Source organism: Agelaius tricolor, unplaced genomic scaffold (genome assembly GCF_023055355.1).
Source record: "Agelaius tricolor isolate 1412-34295 unplaced genomic scaffold, bAgeTri1.0.p SCAF_26, whole genome shotgun sequence".
Classification (NCBI taxonomy): Eukaryota; Metazoa; Chordata; class Aves; order Passeriformes; family Icteridae; genus Agelaius; species Agelaius tricolor.
This window is the reverse complement of record NW_027269286.1, coordinates 4,499,794-4,524,373: the sequence shown is the minus strand read 5'-3', so window position 1 is coordinate 4,524,373 and position 24,580 is coordinate 4,499,794. Positions and strand designations below refer to the sequence as shown.

General features: G+C 40.2%; 2 protein-coding genes across 2 annotated transcripts in view; one reads left to right on the top strand and one right to left on the bottom strand.

Moving 5' to 3' along the window:
- CAB39L (calcium binding protein 39 like) overlaps nucleotides 1-13,328 on the bottom strand; it is a 59,841-nt gene extending 46,513 nt beyond the window's left edge. The window contains exon 1 of the mRNA XM_071448439.1: nucleotides 13,181-13,328. The gene's annotated coding sequence lies outside the window, so the exon portion shown is untranslated. The remainder of the gene's footprint in view (nucleotides 1-13,180) is intronic.
- Nucleotides 13,329-15,032: 1,704 nt separating this feature from the next.
- The window catches only part of SETDB2 (SET domain bifurcated histone lysine methyltransferase 2), a 47,030-nt gene continuing 37,482 nt past the window's right edge, over nucleotides 15,033-24,580 (top strand). The window contains exons 1-7 of the mRNA XM_071448349.1: nucleotides 15,033-15,171; nucleotides 16,159-16,218; nucleotides 18,546-18,668; nucleotides 20,094-20,159; nucleotides 20,733-20,835; nucleotides 21,441-22,010; nucleotides 23,489-23,608. Coding sequence (XP_071304450.1) covers nucleotides 15,156-15,171; nucleotides 16,159-16,218; nucleotides 18,546-18,668; nucleotides 20,094-20,159; nucleotides 20,733-20,835; nucleotides 21,441-22,010; nucleotides 23,489-23,608 — 1,058 coding nt within the window. The 5' untranslated portion in view covers nucleotides 15,033-15,155. The remainder of the gene's footprint in view (nucleotides 15,172-16,158; nucleotides 16,219-18,545; nucleotides 18,669-20,093; nucleotides 20,160-20,732; nucleotides 20,836-21,440; nucleotides 22,011-23,488; nucleotides 23,609-24,580) is intronic.

The following is a 24,580-nucleotide window of genomic DNA, read 5'->3' as shown; positions in this document are numbered from 1 at the left end:
TTTCTTTCCTTTAAAGAGGGCAGAGTCCTCAGGCTAAGGCATGGTTAAAGTACTTTTGAGAAATGTTTGTCCTTGCTTTCATAACTTAAAATCATTCCATCTAATAAAGACCAAAGGAAGAAAACCCCAGCTGATTTTTCCTGCCCTTACCATTTATTTTCTAATGTGGAAAAGAGGAATTAGGGAACTTCAACAGTGAGTGAAATTGCAATAAATTGCAGAAGCAGATGATAAACACACGGCGTATATATATTCATTCTGCTTATTTAATCATCCATTTCCAGTCTGTCTACCTCCTCTGAGATTACTTCCAGCATTCCAAAGCCCTAAGCAGCCTCTAATAATAATAACAACAACAACATCCTTCCTTCCCCCCAAATTGCTCAGTGCCCCAGGCCATCAAAATTCAGCTCTCCACAGCAACAGGTTTAGTTGTGTAATGCTGAATATCAAGAGGAGAAGCTGTAGCATACTAAAAAGATTCCCCCACCCTCCAAAACCTGGAAACTAAAGAACATCCCCCACAGGATTTCGTGCTATTCTTACAAATCCCAAGATATCAACATTTTGATAGTTTGGCAGTTTATTGAGGTGGAGTGGAACTAAAAACAAGTAACTTATATAATCTACATCGTAAAGCTGTTACACTTTAACTCAAAGCATTTAGCTTTATGGCACAGCAATATAAAAAGTGCCCAACAACACTTCTAAAACCTCATAAAATAAGATGCTTTACAGTAACTTCATACTTCTGTGTTATTCTGTGAGCCCACAGATACTCAATTTCTTCAGATCCCTGCAAGAGCACTGTGGCCACCTCAGATTAATGCAAATAAATTCTTCTTCATGCAGTAGATCCCAAATACAGACATCCAACAAACACTTCCTCTCTGTGTAATCTTGGAGGGACACAAGCTTGGAATCGAGCCTGTATACCAGTCCCCCCAAACCAGCTACCAGCACCAAAAGGCAAATTAACATTTGGCTGCTCATCCAAATACAAAATAAGGCAAAAAAAAGGGGGTACAGTCTACGGAGGGGCAGGTGGTTTTCCCTAGAGCCATGTAAAAAGCAGCAAAGCTTCTGGCCTCCCTCAAGACTAGAAAATTGATATTTCTTCAGTGAAGTGTGGAAAACAGAAAGCAGCAAGATGCAGTGGCTGACCTGTAGCTGCATTTTAGCTGAAATGAGTGGAAGGATTTAAATGGATGCTTTATATAAGCTACTCCTAAAAATGCAGACATGTCTTCAACGATTATGTTCCCCTCTTCTTCCTCCTAGCTCCCTCTAGCGCTTTTAAGGACATACGGCCTTTTCCCTCTCGATTTATTTAATGCTAATACAGTTGCTAAGATGTTGTTTGGTTTAGTTGGGGTTTTGGGGGTTTTTAAGATCTGCAATAGCTCTTATAAACTGCACATGAGATTTTACTGAATGTGTTATTCATATGTACAATCACTCCAGAAACCTGGCCTCTCTACCAGAAATTTTTGTATATTAATACTTTATGTACAGACCAGTGTTTTTAAAAGTTTACTCATTTTAAAGGCATCCAGCTTCATCACCAGAGAAAGTCAATTAAAATTAATCCCCTTCCTTGAGCATTCCCACTCCCAAGTGAATTGTGTCTAAACAGAAGGTTACTACAGCCCAACAGCTGAAAAATATAACATATTAAAATTTTATGTCTACCCTAAAGTCACTTATAAAATGTTAATTGTGCCCCTTATCTACTGTGTCCCAACATAAAACACAAATAAGAACCATACCTGCACTCCCACTTTTATGAGCAAAGGAACAGAGCCTCATGACCACATCAGGCTTTTTACCTGCAGATTCATGCAAACAGAAACTAGGCCCCCAAAACCAGTGATTGCCTGAAGAGTGAAGCAAGTATTTTTAAAATAATTAAAGTTTTCACCTCCCCAAACTGCTTCTATCCCAGTTCTGTACAGTCAATCACCTTAGTGGCCATATTTGTTTGTTTGTTTCTTTAAGGTCCATTTGCAGAATTAAAAATGGAAAGAGGAAAGACCATTTCTAGAGGTGCAACAAAAAGAGCTTTGCTGAAGACTTAAAACCGCTCATCACATGTGTGCCAAAGTTTCTATAGCAGCACACTAAAAACACTTTTCTTTATGGAATTGAATTTTAAGTGTATAAAATCATTTATCTGTGATCTCCCATTTCTGAAACAGTCAAACAATATTAATAGTGTTTGGTCTTCTTGAAATGATTGAATTTAGTTACTGATCTCCACATAACTACACCAAGCACTTTTCTTAATGTTAGGCAGAACAGGTTAAGACAGGCTCACTAACCAAAAGCTCTACAGATGTTCCCTACAACTTCCTTGCTGGTCAAAGACAACAGAGCTTTAAACTTCCTAAGAGTGCTTGAAGCCAAAAGCTGAAAGTTATTGCATATTCACCTCAGCAATGGTGATATGCTGTGAAAATGTTGGGCAGATAACTGCCTTTTGTTGCCTATAATTTCTTGAAACACAATGTGTGACTGTTTCTGACAAGCTGGAAGGCAGTTTGGGATTTAAGACTTTTCCTCTGCTGACCACTACTACAGAAGGCTAAAACATTTTTCATCAGATGCTTTCCAGACGACTTGCAGACAAACAAAATTAAGTTAAATTTAAAACACAAGTTAAATGCTACTGTGAGGCACTCACCATAACACCCAATTTAGTATGAGGAAAGTGAGGTGGCACCAAGGGAACACCCAAAGATGTGCACCCCAAAATGTTAAAGAATAAATTTGTACTGTTAAAGAATACTGTTAAAGAAGATAGAAATTGTCACTCTGGATAAGACAAAGCTCCATTAAATCCCATCTCTAAGAGGGGCTGACACCAAGAGCAAAGTAGAAAAAGAAACTTATGCCATAGGAAGGACTACTCTACTCTTCTTCTGCTTCTGGCAATCAGCACCTTTGAGGTTTCCTGAAGCATCATCCAAAATCACCATGATGCATAGTTACACACCTTTCACTTTAAAGATCCCAAAGGAGCACTATTCCTCATCTAGGGGGACTCTCAAATCACTTCTTCAATGCTCAGATACAACAGATTGCTCAAGATTGCTTCTGACTGTCAAGACTGAGCTGCCAAGACAGCTCAGAGACTGCTATTTCCTGTGGATGAGGGACCAAACAAGGCAAGCTCCAGCATCAATTTATTGCATTCCAGTTAGTTTCTTCTTCAGGGCAGCAAAGCCAGGATTTACCTGCAGAACCATTGCATTTTTCATGTGGCCACCCCCAGACAAGGGAACAAGTACTACCGGAAAGTCCCATATAGAGGCATGGTGTTATACCCATGAAGAAGATGAGTTCAGATCTAAGAAGTGTCAGCTCCTATTTATGTCACACTCTGTGATCTTGGAAAAGCCACTTTCCAAGATCACTTAGTCTCCCCACTGGAAAATTTCTGCATTCAAAACCATAAGGTGCTTTGACACTGCAGTGATGGAACCCAAACAAACACAGCAGGCAGTACCCAGCTTACTTGTGTCCTTTTCCTGCAGACTGGGAAAACAGTCCTGCAGTTTGTGTGATGCAGGTCTCCAGAAACCATGCCCACAGACACAACAAACTTCTGAGTCTCTTCTCATACAGGTTAAGAATTCTACTAAGGCAGAACAGTTGAAACAAAACCAGAATAATACTAGGCTAAAAGTCTAAACTGCTGCTTTTAGATGAAGAATTACAGGTTTTTTTCCCAGTGTGAAATAATGAAACCCAAGCATTACTATAATTCTTGAAAAATGGCTGTTATACTTAAGCAAGTGTTGCCCTAAATTGACTTGCCTAAAGAAGAAAATTTATGGTGCCAACACTGCTCTCCTGGAGAAAGAGAACCCACATCTCACTACCGGTTTTGTCTGGCAACAACATTATTTTAACATATTGGAAAAGGATAGGGAACCTTCAGAACTCATCAAGATCAAGTTGCACAAGGAGAGGTTGTCTTCACAAGTACCCCAAAGCCATTCCTCCTGACAAACAATTAAGTATATCCATCACTTGTCAGATTGCAAATATATTTGCCTTCATGTGACAGATACATGGCCAGCTGATGAAACACAGCGTGCTTGCACTTCTCTGTCCCACAGAAAGTATTTTACCATCACTTCAATGTTATCTTCCTGTTAGGTGGTGAACAGTTCCTGTTGTCACGAAGCCCCTGTCTCAGATTTTAGTAACTTATTTTTCTGGTCTCAGGAAGGAACCTCCAGAGCTTCCTAAAGACCTCTGTAGTCCATTCTGGCCAAAAGTTGACTATATTGAGCAAACTAACCTGTAGGGTATTCTTTGAAGTCCCCAGTGGGGAAAACCTGTCCATGCACATTCCCACACTACTAAAAAGCCATCTGCTGTTCCCCCCATCCCTGTTGCCCAACAACTGACATTACAAATTAATTATTATGTCAGACACATACAACTACAAAGTGTCCAATTAAGGGCTGAGTTCCTTTTGTTTTAATTAATAAACCAGGGTCATGCCTTGAAGTCCTTAAATGGCAGCAGGCATGCTGCAGACTGGCATTTTTTAGCCAAGTCTGTCCTGAACAAAGACCAACATGAGCAGTGTGTTCATCTTCTGGACAATTTCTGTTTTGGAGGGAGAGCAGCTCTGGCACCTGGGTGTGCTTTGATTCAACTCCATTTCTGTGTAGTCTCAACAGTGGAGATCCCTGACAGGCTCTGGATACCTGGAAGAAAAGCACTCACCACATGACATAAATGGCAAGCTCCAGATATATAGGTTGTAACAGGTCAAATATACTCAGGAAATCTTGGCAAACATCATTTCTCGAGACATCTCCTAATGAAATCTGACAGCTTCAACATCACACAGCACACAGATCTATACACACAAACTTTGTCACAGCCTCTTAAAATAGTTTAAGAAAACAGTTTTTTCTCAGGCTTTCTCACATACCTGTTCCCTTCCCACAGAAGCAATTGATAATTTTCTTCTCTGCATGTGTTTTGGCAGTGTGCATTCGCAAAATACCTTTATCTGCCATCAAAATCTACACCTCTGAAGGGTAAAAGACTGCTACTCTCCACTTATAAAAGTCATGTTTAGCACTGAAAATAAGTAAGGTGTATGCCTCTCAAATGAAAAAATACTCTCAAGCTGTAGCAGCCCAGACATGAGAAGTTATCTATTATCTTTGCAAAAAAATATATTTTTAGCTAGATGCTATCTGAGCCTGATCACCTGTAGAACATGTTTTCTAATAAATTTGTATGCAGTACCTTGAATTTATGAGAACTGTAGGACCAATAGCAGATTCAGAGAGAAAAGTCTCAAAACTGTTTCCTTCAGAACTGCAGCGCTCATAAGGACACAAAATTATGTCTGGCATTGTTGCAAATTTTGGAGTTTCCACCCAAGTACCACTGAAAAGAAATGGCTTGTTTTCTGAGAGCAGGCAGCACCCCGTGAGAAGGTCACCCAGCAAGAGTCGTATCAGTTCAACTTTCCATGACCACAGCAAGTGCAAGACAGTCTCCCCTAGCTGTCATCATGGGATGAAATTACTTTCACAAGCACAAGAACTTCCATTGAAATATTCCAGCACACAAAGGCCTGTATCCAGAGAGCTGCATGGCAGCCAGGTAACCAAAGATGTGAACGTAAGCTATTTAATACCTTGGCATTTAACCCAACAATAGCATTACCTATTTCTATGTTTTTCAATTTAAAAAAAACCCCTAAAAACAGACGACATGGAAGTTCAAAAGTAATAAATAGTATGACACTGTGACAGTTTACACAGACTGGCTTTTCTTTCAAAACTAAAGACAGTTCTATATGATTCCTACACTCACAAAATAAGACCTTATTTGGATTTAAAATAAGTTTGAAATAGATTTTTTTGTTCTTCTCAAAACAATAAATGAATGTTGTTACTATCAGCAAAGGAGCTTAAAAAATTCAAATATTTACTCTGGTTCCCCAAAGCTTAACAGCTTCTTGAACAAGAGCAGCTTTTAAAAAAATTTTGTACCTTGACACTAATTTCAAATGCTGGAGAATCTGTGAAGTCCATTAATAACATAGTGCAACAGTTAAGGTTACCACTTTCAATGTTTGGGGGTTTTTTCCTTTTCTGAAAATTCATATTCTGTTTTACTTTCTCCTCCCTGAAGCTGTGATTCCTGTGCTTGCAAACATGTGCTTTTTGAAGGCTCTTCATTTTATTCATGTATAGGTGTGTGATTAAATCATTTCAACAAACTCAGAATTTACTTCTTCATCACCACCTACATGAAGTGTACATATACAGTTTGCTGACACCTACAACCAGTACTGACTTCAATTAAAAAATGTCTTGAAATCAAACCTGATTGTATTATGGAAGTGAGATCATTAATACAGCAAAAGAAATCTCCCACTCTGCATTCAGGGTTTTCAACTCCTGTCAGCTCTTGGCTACCACTTATCTACAGGGAGTGTCTTGTCCACTGTCTGTGGCCCATGAGTTTTGACACCTTGAAGTATTTTCAGACACTATTCCTCATCTTTTAAGGCATATCCAGCCTCTTCCCATGGTTATTAACTTCACAAAGCTTTGAGTCCATCTTTTGAAAGAGTCAGTCAAGATGCTCTTTGATTCAATCAAATACATGAGGCTATGCCACCATTTGTCATCTTTCTACTCTGTGTGGCCTAGATAGAACTGTCAGAAAGGAATTGTGCATTTCCTTACAACTGTGTGTTCATTTGGGGATTTTCTTTTTGCAAACAAACATCCAATGACTGAACATCAAAAAATTATGTATCAATTAAAATATTCTTAATGACAGTAATATTTTCAATATTGAGTTTCTTAGCCAGAATACATCAAACCCATAATCTGAAATACTAGACATTTTATAATATGTTTCCTATTAATCATGTTGAATATTTTGCTTTATGACAATCCTTAAAATTTTGGAGTTTTACATTAGACATAAAAAGAAAAAAAATTCAGTCTCCATAAATTTTCCAAAATGTTCTTTTTGTCTTTATTTACTGCTGAAATATGATGGATTTGTTCACAGTTACGTGATTATTCATCTTCGTTCTCACTACAGAAACACGGAACAGTTCTGTATTTTCAGCATCACTGTTGACAACTTTAGCACAGCCATCAGACAAATGTCACTGTTCTTTTTGCTCCTGGCACTTTTAAACTTCTTATTAGCCTTATATCCTAAAGAAAATCCAGTGAGTTTTCTGTAATCATCTTTATAAAACTTACTTGGAACTGCTGCTGCCTTGGAACCATTTCTAAATCAAGACGTGACTCTCCCTTTTCTGAAACCCTCTTTTTGTATTTGTATCTATTCCAGACAGCCGTGTGTCCCCACATCCCCAGCCGCTCCCCAGCTTCGGGGGACACTCTTGTAGGCAGGGCTAGAAGTGTATCAGTGATGTAGCAGCACATCACACGGCACAGAGGAGATTTGCTGAGTCCCCCAAGTTTTTGCAGCAGTCTTCTCCCATGGCCTGATGACCTGTACTGAACTTTAGGAACCCTGGTGAGGAGACAGTTTATAGAGTGCAGGGAGTTCAGCAACAGAGGAAAAACAATGGATAACACCTCTATGGATTTTTAACTAGCACTTAACTGCTGCCCAAGCCACCAAAATCGCATAAGAATATCTCAGCAAATCCTCTGCTAGCATCTTCCCCTCCCTGACAAAAGGGTGGAATACTGAAGAATTGTAGGGGAGTGTATCTCCTCACATTAATGCTGCTTTCTTGAAGGGAAAAACTTTTCTAAACAACACACAACCTAAAGACCACCAAGCCAGCTTGATCTCAGAGTACATTCAAACCTGTCCTCATTCAAACCGCCTTCAACCTAGAGCACTTTAGCTTTTACTTCCATATTTTGCCCAAGGCTGTGTGTGATGCTTGCAATCAGAGCAGTACAGATGTTGCAAGCAGATACAGACCTAAACACGGATTGTAATGTAAAAGACAAGAGTTATTAAGGTCTGCAGATAAATAGGACAAAAGGTCAACAAAATTTCTATGTAATAAGCTTTTATTTAGAAGGTTCAGCCTTTTTTGGTTCACTTACTTAAACTAATTTGTGTTTTAAAAAAATTACCCCACCCTCCACAGATTTTTCCAGGGACTATATGGTATACACAATATTTGCCCTAACAGAGGACTAAAACCAGCATGCAGTCCTGCACCCACTCTGTAAGGTTCAATTTGGTGCTTACTTCTAATGACAAATAAATCATATATTGCAGACAGCTTCTCTTGTAGCCAAAAGCAACAGGGAGTGAATGACCACCATGAACTGGCAGTGCAAAATAAGTTTTGCTTATTTGCAGGAGTGAAAGAGAGCTGCCTGACTGCCAATGAACTGCAGAAAGTGAGAGTACACAATTAAAAGGTACACTTGAAGAGGGAAAGATGATACAGCCGTGCCTCCCTGCTGACATATGAAAATAGGCAAAACAAAGAGCTGAATGCTCAGGACACTACAGCTGCTGGATGGGAACCCTTCCCACATAACATTAATCTCTCTGTATTCAGCAGTCTCCAGTGCCTTGACTTATAAAGCCAGACACAACTTCCTTCCCACACTCAAGAGCAAACAAACTGTATTTTTGCTGCAATAAATTTGTATGTATAAATTTGTACAAGTGCCTTTGTGCCACATTGACACAGGATCTTTAAGTAAGACCACCCAAAGATCCAATGGCTGTCCCCACATTTCAAAATTCAGTTATGCAGCAATACTTTCTTCCATCTTAATTATTGACTCCTGCAGCAGGAAAAGCAAGGTACAAACGTTACTGTGATATCAAAAAGGGTGTTTTTTAACTAATGCTGTAAAATAATTTTTAAATGTTGTTTCACAGTTTATCATGTTGCTCTAAGGACACGTTGCTGTCAAAATGAGAATTCTAGCCCTTTCTGCCATCACTTCCCTTGAATCAGTTCTAGGAATGACCTGACTGCAGAGGGAGGCAGATCAGCCTGCTGGGCACCATGAAAATTTAACAGCCAGAAAAAAACAAACCCCTCTTAACTCCCTTAAAAGTGCATCTTTTGGAGAAGTGAGAAGAAGTGTGGAGGACTTACTAATGTAAATTGTGTGAAATTTTTGGAACTACTTCTATCAATATGGACAATATTAAAAGAACAAAAGGAAAAAATAATCCGTCCAATCACAAACATTTTAGTAGGGGTGTGCAATTTTAAAATATTTCTACAATATCTGTCAGGAAAAACAGTTTAAAAAAAAAAAACCCATCCCTTTCTGCTGATTTCTACACCCAGGTTGCAACCACACATCTTGATCTGTTAATGCAAGGGTTCTAACACCTTGCTATGAATTTGTTAACAAAATAATTTCATTCTTAAAAATGATCCTTCACTTTAAGTGAAGGCAAATTATGCTACCAAACAACTTCTCAAGTAACTGGTTCACCACAAACTGGACAGAAACCAATTCCACACACTTTACTGGGATAAACAGCAGTGTTTGGTGGGCTTTTTTTTTATGCACATTAAATTTATGTGTCGAGAAGCATTTGATCCTATTAAAGCATATCTTCAGAAAAGGGGCTTTTTTTTTTTCTTAAGAAGAAAGGGTTACAAAGATTTGGGCCCACAGTTCACTTACTGAAAGAATGTCAAACATTTTTTTAACACAGCTTCTGTGGTTCCAGTCATTCAAGAATTTTGCAGGGAAAAAAGTTAACAACAAAGTTAAAGCCAAGCACTCATGAGAGAAACCCATTTGCCTCCACTGTCTGTGAAAAGGCAGGAGGGGATTTTGATCCAGCAGAACTGAGAACACAGAGAGGTCCAGGCTCTGCTGTGTGATAAGACCATCCAAAATAACCTAGATATGGTAAGTATTCTGCTCATACCACCACTTTGCTCATACTGTAGAAGTAGTTGGCTCAAACATTTTAAATTGAGATCAATGACACCAACAATAAAATTAGAAAGCAATCCATTGATTTCCAGATACTCATTTTGCACCACCTCCAGTTCCCTGAGAAAAGCACAAATACCAAGTGGCTGCACAGCAAATGAGATGGGAAGTTATTCAGATAAATATAGCTGAGCCAAATAAGTTTTTGTGGGTTCTTTTGGGTTTGGTTTTTTTTTGGCTTTTTTTTTTGTTTTGTTTGGGTTTTTTTATTTGGTTGGTTTTTGGGGGTTTGTTTGTTTGTTTTGGTGGAGTTTTTTGTTTGTTTTTCTTGTTGTTTGGTTTGGTTTTTCTTTTGTTTTTTGGGTTTTTTGTTTAGTTTTTGTTTTGTTTTGGTTTTTGGGTTTTTGTTGTTTTGGTTTTGATTTTTGGTTTTGTTTTGGGTTTTTGTTTGTTTGTTTTTTGTTTTGTTTTGTTGTTGTTTGGTTGGGGGTTTTTGTATTTTTTTCGAACCCCAGTCAGTCCCATGAGTGATGACACAAAGGAACAGGGCAGTCCAAGAAGTCCAGGAACATCTTGATTGTTTCTTTCTTTGACAGTGCCAATTTTAAACATTCAGGGGACTGTGCCTTCCCTGACCCTTCAAAACACTTATAAACAAACCTAAATGAAATAAATATTAATAGGACAATACTCCATTCCATTCTTGCTGCTCCTGTTCCTCACACCTTACTGCTGGTTTCACATCCCTACAAAGTTAAGCAAACCTAGCACTGATGCAACACATTGAACAGGATTAAGGAAAAAAAAGAAACTAAAAAATTAGAATTTTCTTCAACTAAATTAATTTCCTCACAGGAAACTATGACTAAGGACTGTTTAGTCCAGAATATTCTTATGAAGAGCTCTATTGTTGAGCCTTCACACCACAACACATATCTACCCTGTTTTCTAAGATTTTAGTCAAATTCCCTTTAGTACATTTGAGACCTTACATGTTTCAGTTTTATTTGAAAGTGGTTGTTTCACCACTCACAATAATGACTTCAGGTTGTTGCCCTATGTCTCCTTTTGATGGCTTTTATTAGTTCAAGTCCAATTCTGCAGCAGGAACTGCCTCTCTTGCCTTTCCACAGCAGCTAGCAAGACCAGCACCAGCCCATCAACCTTCTATCAGCAGGCACCACAAGGGCAGCTGCCTCCACACTTGGATTTAAAGGTCAAAAGGCAAATCAAAATGAAGTTGTAGGGGTCCCCAGAGATCATCTCTTCAGAGTGGGAACACCACAAATTCATTAATTCTTGCAGATTGCTTAATGTCTTCTATGCGTTCATGTAATGAAAGTAGTTTGTGTGCATACTTTACCCTGCAGGCAAACCCACAAAGAGCCATCAAAAGGGTCAGAATACTTTACAACCACAAGCCTTACTTCAGAAAGTACCAGTGAAAATTTATTTCAGATAAATATATTGCTGTGTTCACATGGAAAAATGAAGATAAAAAGGGTTATAGGCATCCATTTATTTTGGATTCCTTTCACCACATATACCTACTGCCTGGTTTCCAGTAATCTCAGGCCCTTTCAAGTGCACTTGTAATCACAGGCTTTCAGATCTTGTTAACTCGCTCACATCACCCAAAATCAGAGGGCAGAGTTTTAGGTCTTGATCAGTGTGGTGGAGCTGTGGCACAGCAAAGGCAAGACATGCTGCTCAGCTTGGTCTGACATACCCTAACATCCAAAGCAGTCCCTGCTCTCTGTGCTCACGCAGCTGCCTGGAATCTTTGCTGGCAATGAATACCGAGACTGGAAGACAGAAATATGGCTGAAACTGAAAACGCCTCTGCTACATAAACAGATGAAATTCATTGCACTACCAGTTTCCAAATGCAGACCTTGGAGAAAATGCCAGCCAGTGGATGGTTAAGAGTTTCAGCATATTGGGCCAGATTCCAAAACCCTCAAGCCAGTTAGTAATTAACAGACATCTAGGTCCTCCACATGAAAGAAGTCTATTGTTAAAACAGTGACACAAATTTTTCCTTTCCTCTTCCTAGCCAGTCTCTGCCTGTGCTTTAAGATTCCCTTAGGACTATAACAGCCTATGATTTTAGAACCTCCACTTCTCAAACAGACAATTTGTTAGACTTTTAGTTGCCAAGAATGCAAACATGCTTACACCAGAGGTAGAACAAAATTCATTTACAGGCTTCTCAGAGACCCATAATCTCCCCTTTCTTTCATTTAATACCTGGGGGGAAAAATTATCTGAATAACCTTCTACCATATCTACAATAGCAAAAGAATTACAAAACATAGTAACAAAACATACTGAGGACCTGTAAATACTCTGAGTCCAATTAGTGAGCAACATACCTACAGGGAATATTAGCCTATGTCTTCACAGATAATGATGTGTTGCAGCAAAATTTCTAAGATAAACCAAAGGCTGCCTCACTAAAACCATTTTGTTGGTAATCAATTTGTAAAGTAGGAATGATCTGAGATTTGCAGTGAATTGCCTGTTCTCTGTTCTGTTACCTTACTGAAGATAGACTTGTGAATAACAAGAGGCTACATATAAACCACAGAAACTAATCAATGTAATAAAAAAGTAGATTATATCAGAGTTACATTTTGAAAGGATGAAGTGCAGACATTCATCTGTAAGTGAGCAAGTTAAATCACCAAGGATAACAGGGAAAATGTGACAGAGTGGGAGCTGGCAGAAGTATTCAATGGATATAATGACACTTTAAGAAGAGTCAATAAAACAAAGAGCCAAGCCTATCAGAAAAGGACAGAAAGCTCTATCAGAACTTAAAAAAAACCAAAAAAACAAAAATACAAAAAAAACCCAACAAAACCCACATTTTCTGAATGCCCATGGCTTTCCAAAGTCTATGGCTTTGACTGCTTTGCTGTTTGCTGGAGCTTGACTTGCGTGTCTCTACCTCACCCAAATCTATCTGGTCATATGAGGAAAAACCCAAATCCCCACTGCATTCACAGTGAAAAAACCATCCCTGGAGAAGATTAATTCTAGATTAAAACTAGATTAATTCCTTTGAGACCAGGTTCACCTCCTCCCACTCCAAGGAGCTACATGCACTCTACCTGTCTATGCAATTGCTCATTTTAACTCTCAGCATATGACCAGAGCTATGTAATGAAAGCTTAATTCAGCAACTCAGTCAACAGCACCATTCTCCAGTCCTTTCCTGTTGGTCCTTTCCTGTCACCCCGTGGGAGCGCTGCCCTCACCTCTGGGTACAGGGAGTCAGTCCAGGTGCAGACTGCAGAGCCCCAGGAAGCTCCCACTGCTGCTGGAGGAGAGCTGCAGGCAGGTTGCTGGGATGTCAGATCAGCATCGCTTGTGAGCTTCTGCCACCTAACAAGTTTGGGAAGAACTGAGCTTACTGGTTCACTGGCAGAATTTGCTGCTGTGTTGCAGAAAGCCTATCTTACAGCTCCAGGCTAAAAGCAAAAGGAAGGAAACTCAGGCATGTATCAAAAGTGCCTCATAAATTTTGTCCTAAGTCTTTAATTTAAAGAAAGATGTAGTTACCATTCTTTTTGCTTCAAATAGCAAGCAAAATCTATTAGTACTTTCTAATATATTCAAAAATTCAAAATTTGTCCAAGGCAGGTAGTCATGTTCTTTCAGATTCTTCCAGCATATGGCTCCATCTCCTCTGCATTTGGTTTATTCTGTATATACAATTGTAAAGCCACAAGTGTTCCCTAACATTCAGCATTCACAAGCACATTTATTAATAATTCAGCAAAGCCAGATTAATCTGCAAGCATCACCTCATAATGCAGAATATTCCAAGAGCAAGAAAAGCTTGTGCTTAATTTTAAAATAAACAATTACAAGGGAGAAGTCTCTTTTATAAAACATAATAAACTACTATTTTATTGAGAGATTTGCCAGCACATCAGGAGTGCTGAGCCATCCTCTTCCCAGCAATGCTGCTGTGAGTTGTCTCATTCCTGTCTGGGGACCTGGGCAGCTCTCATGGGCTGAGCTCAGCCACAGATGAAGGCACGTCTGTGTAAACGTTTAAAAGGTTTTATACAAGTACAAAGCAGATACTGGACATCAAAATCTTCTGGAGGATCTTGGGTCAGATGAGAGCTCCAGGTCATGTAAACACAGCATTCCTGTCCCCACAATAATCACATTTCTACCCCCCGCCACGAGATATCGACAAGATGGGAAATATTTTCCCAATTATTTAAGCATGTTTATCTCTACAGTTTTAAAGTGGTGGCAAAAAAAGAAGGGACAAAAAAGCACCCTCCGTGCTTTTTAAAAATGGGTTATATTTTTGCCCCCGTGAAAAACACCTTTACATAACCACAACACCAACACTCGCAAAGGCAACGGAGCTGAAAATTATAAATGGAGATATCAAACTTTATTTTCGCATTTCGAACAGAAAAGGGCAGCGACAACTTAGCGCTCCATACGGCAGCAGCGCAGCCAGCAAGGAAGAAGAGCAGAGGCCAGCAGCGATGTTACGCAACTCCACGTACGAAACGCTTTAATTTACGATACATTAACGAGCAGACCGCAGCCGGACACCCACCCCGTGCCCCGCGCTCCTCCTGGCCCCAAGATGGCGCCGGCGCCCCCACAGCCCCACGCACAGCCCGCCCCCCGGCCCGCCCCCTCCAACATGGCGGACGCACCTCCAGTCCCTCGGCAGTGCCCCCGCCCCGCCTGCACCGCCTCTCCACAGCCGCGCGGCCCTGCCCCCGCCCCGCCCTCCCTGCTTCTCCATTGGTCACCGCCGCCGCCCCTCCTGCCGCTACAACCAATGGGAAGAGAGGGAAGGGCTGCGCGCGCGCGGCCCCGCCTCATGTGGGGCCGCCCACATCCCGGTTCTCGCGCTCCCCGGCGGGGTTGCGCCCCCTGGCGGTCGGCAGCGCGGGTGCAGCGTTGGGCGAGAAGGAGGAGGAGGAGGAGGAGAAGGGAAGAAGCAGCAGCAGAAGAAGAAGCCGGCGGGGGCCTGGCCGAGGCCCCGAGGGGTGCGGGAGTGACCTGGGGCCCGAGCCCTGGCCGCAGGCACGCCCCATGCCGGCCTGCCAGCCCCACCGGCACCACGGCCCCTGCCCGCCGGCCCTCGGCGCGGGCCCTGCGGCCGTGGCGGAGCGCAGCGAGACCCCGACCTGAGCCGGGCTCGGCGCCGTCACAGCGCCGGTGACAGCTCTCCGATCAGAGCCCCGGAGGATGGAAGAGAAAAGCAGTAAGCCTTTGAAAAAAATTATAGCTACATATGTATATATATGCATGTTTTGGGCAGCCATTAGTCTTGTAAGAAATATTTTTAGGAGTCACCTGTCTTGACCTACTTTCCCGTTCAACTCAATGGGGTATCCAGAATGAATGGCAAGTTGGGGTTGATTTCTTTTTTCAGTTACAGCATAGAAAAGATGAAGGAGCGAACGTAAATAAGGCATGTTTTACGCTGTCTGTGTCATTATGGGCTGCCCACGGAGGTGGTGGAGTCACCGTCCCTGCAGGTGTTTAAGGGAAGACTGGATGTGGCACTCAGTGCCAAGGTCCAGTTTGCGTCCTGCAGCTTGGTCATGGGTTGGACTGCATGCTCTCAGAGGTCTTTTCCAACCTATTTGATTCCGTGATTCATGGAGATAAAAATTTGGAATCTTCAATGTGTGCTGTCTTACTTAGTATTCTTGCAGTGTTGAAGAGTGCTGTCTTAGTTAGTATTCTTGCAGTGAAGGGTATCTTGCATTTGTCAAGAAACAAATTCAGTAATTTATGTACCTAAAAACAGCTTTCCTTTTTTTCCCCCTAAATAAATTGGTTTAGTTATAGTACTGCTGTACTGAGCACATCAGTTTAGGAAAAAAAAAAACAACAACTGTGAGTTAATGGACAGGGGGATTGTGGAGGCTCATCTGAATGTGCTGGAAAGTTCGGGTCGTCTTGTAACAGCTTCATGCTTGAAGGACAGCAAGAAATGGCCTAAGTAAAAAAATTTCTTTACAATTATTGTTTGAGTGTTCCTCAGCTAGATCTTGACAAGGCATGGGATGACTGTTTGAAAGGGGAGTGACTATTTCAACACAACATATTCTCACACAGTGCTCCTCCACTCATGCCCACTGCAGTATTTACTAGTATAAATTTTGAAAAGCTGAGTAAGTACAATTATTTTTTAATTCTCACCCAATCTCTTACTCACTTGTCCATTCTGCATCTCTTGCAGTGCTGTGTGACCTCTTTGAAGAGGAGAACCTTACCAGTTCCAGGGAGGAGAGCACTGAAGGTAGCATAATTTGGATTTATAGAGGGAAAGAGGAAAGGAATGTATATTTGGCACTGCTTCTGATATGAAAATTACTACTGGAAGACAATAGTTTTCCTTTTATGGTGTAAGAGGTTTGTAAGCAGCACTACAGGAAACATGCACCCAGCTTGTTTATCTGATGGCTGGAGTAAGTAGCCCTGACCTTTGCTGCTTGTTGCTTGCTCTAGCATCACTGCACTGCACAATGCTGGGAAAAAAGAGATATGTGGTCACAAGGATTCTATAAAGGGAAAAGAAAATCCCTCCAGCCAGGTGCCAGTGCACACCCTGATCCATCAGCTGGAGAGATGGTTCTCAATGCTGACAAGGTAGATGTATCTGGTGTCTGCTCATTCCCTGTCCTTCTGGCTGTGATTGGTGGTAGCAGCATTAGCACTGGAGAAGTTAGTGATGTGGACATCTGTCTTTTTTGAAATGAAAGTTATACTATGAACAAAAATGCAATCTTTGCTTCTCTGTGCAAAACAAAGCTTTTGCTGCTGGAGTTTTGGGGCACTCCAGCATAAGAACTGTGGAGGCATTTCCCAGGTGAGTGTTTTATTTCCCTATAGCCTACACATTATTATAGCTGAGGACCCAGAAACAAGAAACTTTTCTGTCACCCACCCTTGGAATTAATCCATCCACAGTGCTACCCAGATTTAGTCAATGTATGGAAATAGCTGAAAACATGTAATGAATAAGGACAGCAGTTTTAATCTGCAGTGGAGAAACTTATTACTAGAATTTCAAAATGCATAATTTTAATTGAATGTATTTTAAAAATTTTATTTTAAACACAAATATTAAATATACTTTTTGTTATATTAAATTTGTGATACTGTCATGCACAGCAAAAGGGTGGGAGTGGCACAGGGCAGGCGGTGTCCCTTGGACCAGTAGTGTAGGTTTACAAAAATTGTTGTGACTTTTTCTGTAATTGGACTTTAGGCTTTTCACATGTTTAAAAATTTTCTGTTAATATAAGAGATCATTAAATTTTGTTGAGAGTTAGTGCCAAATCAAACTATTTCACAAGAGAAAAGTATTTTTATTATTTCCTGTTAAGGAATGATATTAAATATTATGGCATGATATTAAATTAAGGCATGATATTAAATATTATGCCTTTAGCTGCTGGTGACATGAGCAGCAGGGGTTGTTGTGACCAGAGTTTGTTACTTCTTTCACTGCTGTCGTGGTGCTTTTGAGAGTAACCACACTGCCATAGCATCACTGGGCTTCAGGTACCCTGGGTGACAGAAGTCATTCTCTACTAAGTCAAAAAATGAAGGAATATTATTTATGAGCCTGAAAGGAATGCAGTATTTCTTGACTGCTGGGAAGGTGTTATCCAACAGAGATTTGCTTTCTGAAAGTGAAATGTAAAACCTAGTGTGGTGACAGTGGTGACTCCACCTCTAGAAATTGAGTAGGAAAACAGATTAGCTTATGCTTTTGTGCTTGGTCATTGAAGAAGAGCAAAATTAACTGAGAAAGAGCTGGTTCTTTCTTCTGCCATCATCTTTTGACACACTGAAACATATTTCCTTTTCACAGTCCTTGACAAAGATGCACAGCTAAAATTTTTACAAGACCCTTCTTGATTGGGCTTAGCACCTCAAAGGTACATACATGCCTTTGAAAGAGAAGAGGTTCTAAACCAGTAGCTTAAAACACATTTCTTTAAACAAAATGTTCTTTATCAATATTTCTCATAGAGGAAGGGGGCATGATATATGGGGTGTCTTAGTTATTTCAACTGATACCCCTTGTTGAACAACATTCATCAAACTGCTTTTATCTGAAAATATTTTGAAAGTTTTTTCCCTGACAAAACCTACCAAAACTAATGATGGGACAGGATAGTCAGCCTATGCAGCTAAGAGAGGTTACAGCTATAAAAAAAAATCCCAGTGTCTTTTGTCAAGTAAAATATTCGGTTAATTCAGTTGAAAATATTCTCCTGTGTCGCTTTTGTGAATTTCAGTGATTCATTTTTAATGGGATTCATTTGCTGGTCTTTGAAGAAAGGCTTCCACAGCTCCTTTTGTGACCTGCTTAAAAAGTTACTTGAAGGAGCATTGTGCACCATTGGAAGCCACTCCAGTTCATCACTTGACCTCTGTTTCACTTTCTTGATTAGGTTTAGGAGTAGACTTCAGGAGTTTTAATGAATCCTGCTGTACTGATTGTTTTTTCAAAAATGACTCCAAATTAAATGGCTGGGAGCCTTTGAATAGTCCACTGGGAGTTTGCATGTTTTTAGACTTCTCAGGAGCTGTAAATGGTAATTTGCATTTCAGGTGATGTGAAGACATTTTGGACACAATTGGGAGGTAGAAGAGTGGATGTCATATTTGAGAAGCTGCAAAATGTGCTGTCCTTGCTGAAGGAAAAGATCAAGAATGGAACTGCAACAAACCAAGGTTTGAAATCCTTGTGGTGATTAAACTGCAGAGTAGCTGTGGCCTACATTGTGTAGGTCTGTGTGATATCTGCCATAATCCAGATATCTCTGAATTTTAATAACTTAGCTGTTGGTGGTTTTAAGCACTTTAAAAATATCTTTAAAAAAAAAAAAAGAAGAAAAGTAATTTCAGGTACAATTGGCTATTTTCTTGTTTTGCCTGCATACTTTTTCAACAATGAATGGCTCTTAAGCACATGGAACTGAAATATTCATTTTTGAGAAGTAATGAAATATCTGCAGTGCCTTGTGTTTCATATATCATCAGAAGTTTTAGCCTTTCAGGCTGTTGTCAGTGAATTGAGTGGTTTTGGGGTAGGATAATAATCACCTCAGTATTATTTTTTATCAGAGACACCATTATAACATGAAACAATAGTAGAAAAATGTGACACTAATGCATTTCAGATTGTTCCTGATTTCAAGGAAAGAAGCTTCCTCTATCTACATCAAAATACACTAAAATCATAATTCTGATAAGCTTGGAGCAGTACACAGATTTCTTTTTACTGGTTTATTTAATTGAGTAAAATTGCTTCTTTTTGCTAAGTCACCTATATAAATGTAATCTGTGGACCTTATTGGGGTTTTTTTGTGCAAGAAAATGTACAGTGGTGTAAGATGCTTTTAAACTAATATAGCCACACACTCTGCATTATATATATAGCACTTCCTCTAAACTGGAAGTGCAGGTTTTTTTTGTTCTTGAGCTCCCACATCTTGACTGTTACAACAAAATATCAAAGCAGTGCAGAGATAAAAGTTGAACTTGAATCCCCAGATGATGCAATGAATCTGTGATAAAGTTCAGTTTGAATTTTTCAGTGCTGCCTTCTGTAAAGGTTTCAAGCTAAAATATTAAGGTGGATTTTGCTGAGAGTTGTCTGCCAGTTTATAATATTTATGGCATGGGGTAAGAGGCTGAGACAGAAAGGGTGTCTTGCATTCTTCTATCTGAAGGCCATTTCCACCAATTTAGAAGTAGCATTAATTCTGTCTGCCAAGTTCCAGCACTTCTTAGCCTGAAGATGATCAATCTGATGACCAAGGTAGAAGCTTAATTGTCTTGATATATATTGCTCCCACTATAGGCCACCAGTTTGTGTGTTTGGAAACATTCCAGCAGCTTTCCAAAAGCTGACAGATATTGAGTGCCAATTCACAACAATTCACAGTGCTATGAGCTGTAACAATTTTGTAATTCCTAGATGTGTCTGCACAGGTCTGTGGTGCAGCACGTTTCAAATAGTATCAGTCTTGAGATGCTCTAGGTAAGCAAGTGAGGAGAAACAAGTGTCTGTGGGGGATTTAACACCTTGTTTTATCTATTATCATCACTTAAATCCAACTTAGTATCTGTTTTGGTTTGGTTTTTTTTGCATAGAATGCTGGCAGGCTTGGGCACTGGTGAATGAAGCTAATCTAGGTGATTTCTTAACCTTGCCAAATGGTATGTGCATTTCCATTGTGTTTGTTTGGTGTGTGGATTTAATTTGTCTTGTTTTACTCACTAGAAGCTCAATTCCCTTCTTTGAAATCAATGAAATAGATCTGAGAAGGCCATTAGCCTTACAATAAGGAAAACCTAATTATTAATTTCCTCAAGTACTGAACTGTGAATTCTCACCTGGGTTTGTATTTTTGTGGTTGTGTGTATATGTATAATACCTGTACCATGGGAAGAGAATTTGAGCTAGTAAGCCCTTATGAACCCGAGCTGCCTGTGAGCAGTATCCTGTGCATGGCTCCACTGGCTGTAATAGCTTGGCATCCTTTTATCTCTAACAATGAAGGGAGATCTGTAAATGTGTTTCATGTGCGTGTTCTTTCTGGTCACTTGGAAAACCACATGGAAGGTTTTTCAGTGGGACACTTGCTAACAAGCTTTTTGTTAGCTGTAGTTCATAGCAATGCCTTGTTTGTAATGTGTTTTTTTAATTATCTCTTTAGCAACTAAAGTAAATTCAATCATCAATTGAAATCTGGTTTGATGAAGAGTTTGCTCACATTCAGTTTTTTTCAGTAAGTGATGAGTTGAATGGAGATGGTGCACAGGAAACCAAACCCAAACTGCAGCCTCTTCTTCCAGGTGACAATGCTGCAGATACTGTAGAAGCTTCTGACAGGTCAGTGCCTTCTTTCAGTTCCTTATCTGACATATTTTCTACTGCAGTTGAGAGAGTTCTACAATTTGTATTTCTAAAGTCAGTGTTTTAAACCCAGTTTGAATCCTTCGAGTTTCAAAGTGAAAATGTTTTTAACTTGACCTATGTGGAAAACCTGAGATTTTGGATAGACTTGTCTAATTTCCCACATGAGAACATTGCAGAATAGGACATGGTTGTGAATAAGGTTCGTGACTGTTGTCAGGGTTAGGACTTGAGCATCAGTTCTCAGGCTTTCCTTAATGTGCAGATTGTCAGGTGTATAACTTAGTCTCTCTGTGTTTAGTATTTAGCCTCAGGTACTGATTTGAAAGATGGGGGTAAATACATCGTTCCTTTTTTTAAAAATTTCCTTTCTGTGTTTTAGCGTGTAAGTTCTGGGAAGAAGCCTTTTTTTTTAATGTAACTGGATATGTCTTTATATGTTGTTAGGACAATTGTACCATGTGAAACCTTGGGCTTCTAGCAATGGGGCTAAAAATATTGAACTGCTAAAAAACTGAACACAGCACTGGTTATCTAAGATGTTGCTCTTCCTTCTTTTTTTTTAACTCTTTTACTTCAAGTAGTGAAAAAGAGGACGTGGAAAAAACCTGCTCAGGGAGTAAAGAAGCACCAAGCAAAATTCAAGGTTTACCTTTAACTGTTCAGTATCAGAACCACAAGTGCTCTAGTGCATGTCTTGCCAACAGAGCAGTGGGTTCCTACAAGGGTGAAAATCCTCTGAAGATCCCCATCCTGTTTGACTTCCAAAGACGCCATGCAAAAGCAGACTGCCTTTCGAAGCCGCTGGATGTGAATTACAAAGCTCCTTGTGGTCGGAGTCTGAGAAGCTTTCGAGATGTGCGGAACTACTTGTTTGAAACAGAGTGCAATTTCTTATTTGTAGATCACTTCTCCTTCAACACCTATGTGCTGTTGGGCAGGAACACCATGAATCCCGAGCCCCTGGTGTTTGAGTTCGATATTAGCGATGGAGCCGAGTCTGTGCCCATCTCCTTCTGTAACAATCTCGACCACGCAAGATTGCCTTATTTCAAGTATCGGAAGTCCTCGTGGCCACGTGGATATTATCTCAACAATCTCTCCAGCCTGTTTGTTGATTCCTGTGACTGCACAGATGGCTGCATCGATAGGTGGGTAGAAAGATCTCATCTCAGGCCAGTGACACACGATGCCTCAATAGCAGGGTGGTGGGGTGTGAAGGCGCAGTACCAAACAGGACCAGCGCTGCTGGAATATCTTGTGCCATGCTTTGTGTTGACTGACACCATTGTGTCTTTCTCTTCTCCAGAGCTTGGGTGCTCCCACTGGTCCACCCTCTGTTGTAGAGAAGGAAGCGATCAATAGGCTGATTATTGTGTTCCTTTTCCTTTCTTCCAAACTGGCAGTGCTTCTTCTCCAGGTGGAGCTGACAAGCAGATATCTTGGCTTTGGAAAAAGAGTAGGGAAGGTAGTCTTGTGCCAGCAGAGACAGGCTTGTTTTCATGGCAGGCAGGGAAGGATCCTGCCTGACAATTTCTGCTGCAGTTCCTACTGTTAAATGACATCCTGTAGATGGGGTGGGACAGCCTTGAGGGATCAGATAATTTGGAACTTAGAGGGTTACTGAGGACAGATGAAGAAACATCCTCGTTCCCAACATCTACATGTTGTCCTTCCCCTTGTCTAAATAGAAACTACAAAACTCAGTGGTTACAGAATACATTTGTGGTCTGAGCAGTTCCAACACTCTTGCTTGTTGTCATCTTTTTCTAAATCCCAGTAACTAAGCTACAGACCCTGTGGAAACCTGCCACAGTTAGCATATGCTAAGTTTGGTGGTATTTTTGTCTGCTTTCTTGAAGGATGTTTGTCTGATCTCTCTCTCTCTGTAGGCATTATTTGGTGTTGCATCCATTTTGTATTATTAATAGCTAGGGCAGTTGCACATGCTGCTGTGCAACATAGTTGCTCATGACCCAACAAAAGCTTGAAATCACAGCCTGGTATAATGAAACCAAATTTTAGTAATTTAGTTTCAGCTGAGTGGTGAGAACTAGCAAGCACACAGCATTCCCCTTCTTTGCACTGAAGTCCCACAAGAATTGAGATGCTTTTGATGTGCAGTTTTGGAGTTTAGGATTTGCACAATCACTGTGACTCTTTGAAGTTGTCATGCCATAAAATGGTGAAGACACTGTTGCTTGAATTTTCCACAGTGTAAAATTCTTCACTTCTTGAGGGCTAAGGAGGGAGGAGGGTAACTGAGTAGTGGCAAACAAGCTGGGATGCTGTGCCAGAAGAGATGTTTTTTATTCATTTGATCCATTTGACAGTGTCCTGCCTATGATAAGTTTCTGTTGTACTTTAGCTGTTTAAATGTGCCATTTAAGGAGCTTGGCAGAAGAATGGGGTTGGGGTGGAGAGAACATGGTTATTTTAAAGTACAGGTAACCAGCCAAGAGACTTGTGGAGTAAATGGAGCAGGGAGGGGGAATACAGGTGTGTATATGGAAGTGTCTGTGTGTGTGTGTGTGTGTGTGTATAGTCAAGTGCATTTCAAATTACCTGGATTTATGATTGATTTATACTGCTTCAAATTCATTCTGAGATGTTTTACTCTTATTTTTAGGTCAAAATGTGCATGCCTACAGCTAACAGCAAGAGGTTGTAGTAAAATTTCTCTGTCTCCAAGTAGTAAAAGATCCCGTGGGTACCGTTACAAGAGACTGGAGGGACCTGTTCCTAGTGGGTAAGAAAGACTACAGAGGTAAAATAAGAGCATACAAATAAAACAGCAGTTAATAGTTCAGTCTAAGTGCCACAGGATTAAAATATCTGGAGTTTTTGGATTACTGAAACCTTCCATTTTTGTCACAATTTTAGTGACAGATCAGGATGATAAAAAATAATTATTGTGACTTGAATTAAAGGAGGAAAAAAAAAACTTTTGTATTGCAGATCCTACAGTTTTCACAGCTTAGGTCAAGGTCCAGGAGAAGTGTGAAGAGTGACCAGAATCCTAAAGATGCATCAGCCAGCTGCTTTTGCCAGATTTGGTTATGGGTGACTCTTCCAAGAATGTCCAAAAGCCATCCAATGCTTCAAGTGTTTGCCCTTTCTCTAATTAGCCCCAGTGGATTAATAGGTGGCCTGGAGAAGATGACACTCTCAGGTGTCTAGGAGAGGAATTATGCAAGGTAGCTTTCTGCAATAGCCAAAGGCTTGAATCTACAGGCTTGAGGAGCCCCTTTCAGTCCTCTGTGTGATGTTAGTTTTTGGCTGACATGCAGAATTAAAGTTGTCAGAGAACCCAGAAACAGATGCAAAAAAAGCCACAATTATGAGTCCTTTTGGAAATGCTTCATTAGCATGGACAGCTACAATGAAGTCCAGGCATGTGTTGTCTTGCTAAAATCAGTTTCAGTATAGAATTAGGTGCTTCTTAGGGATTTCTGTTTCTGTGTGATTTATTCCTATAAAACAAAAAATATAGCATTTGTTTTTCTTATGCCAAAATGTATGTAATCTTAGGTATACTTATGCCAAAATCCGGCAGACAGACTCTTAAAATTAATGAACCAGCAGTCAATAAAGTCACAAGCTTCAGAGCACTGCTACACAACTAGTTTTAGCCAGAGTCTTTATATTTCAGTCCACTGCCTTGTTGATGCTTAGAAGGGGAATTAATAACAGGAACTTTGTTATGCTCATGCATCCATTT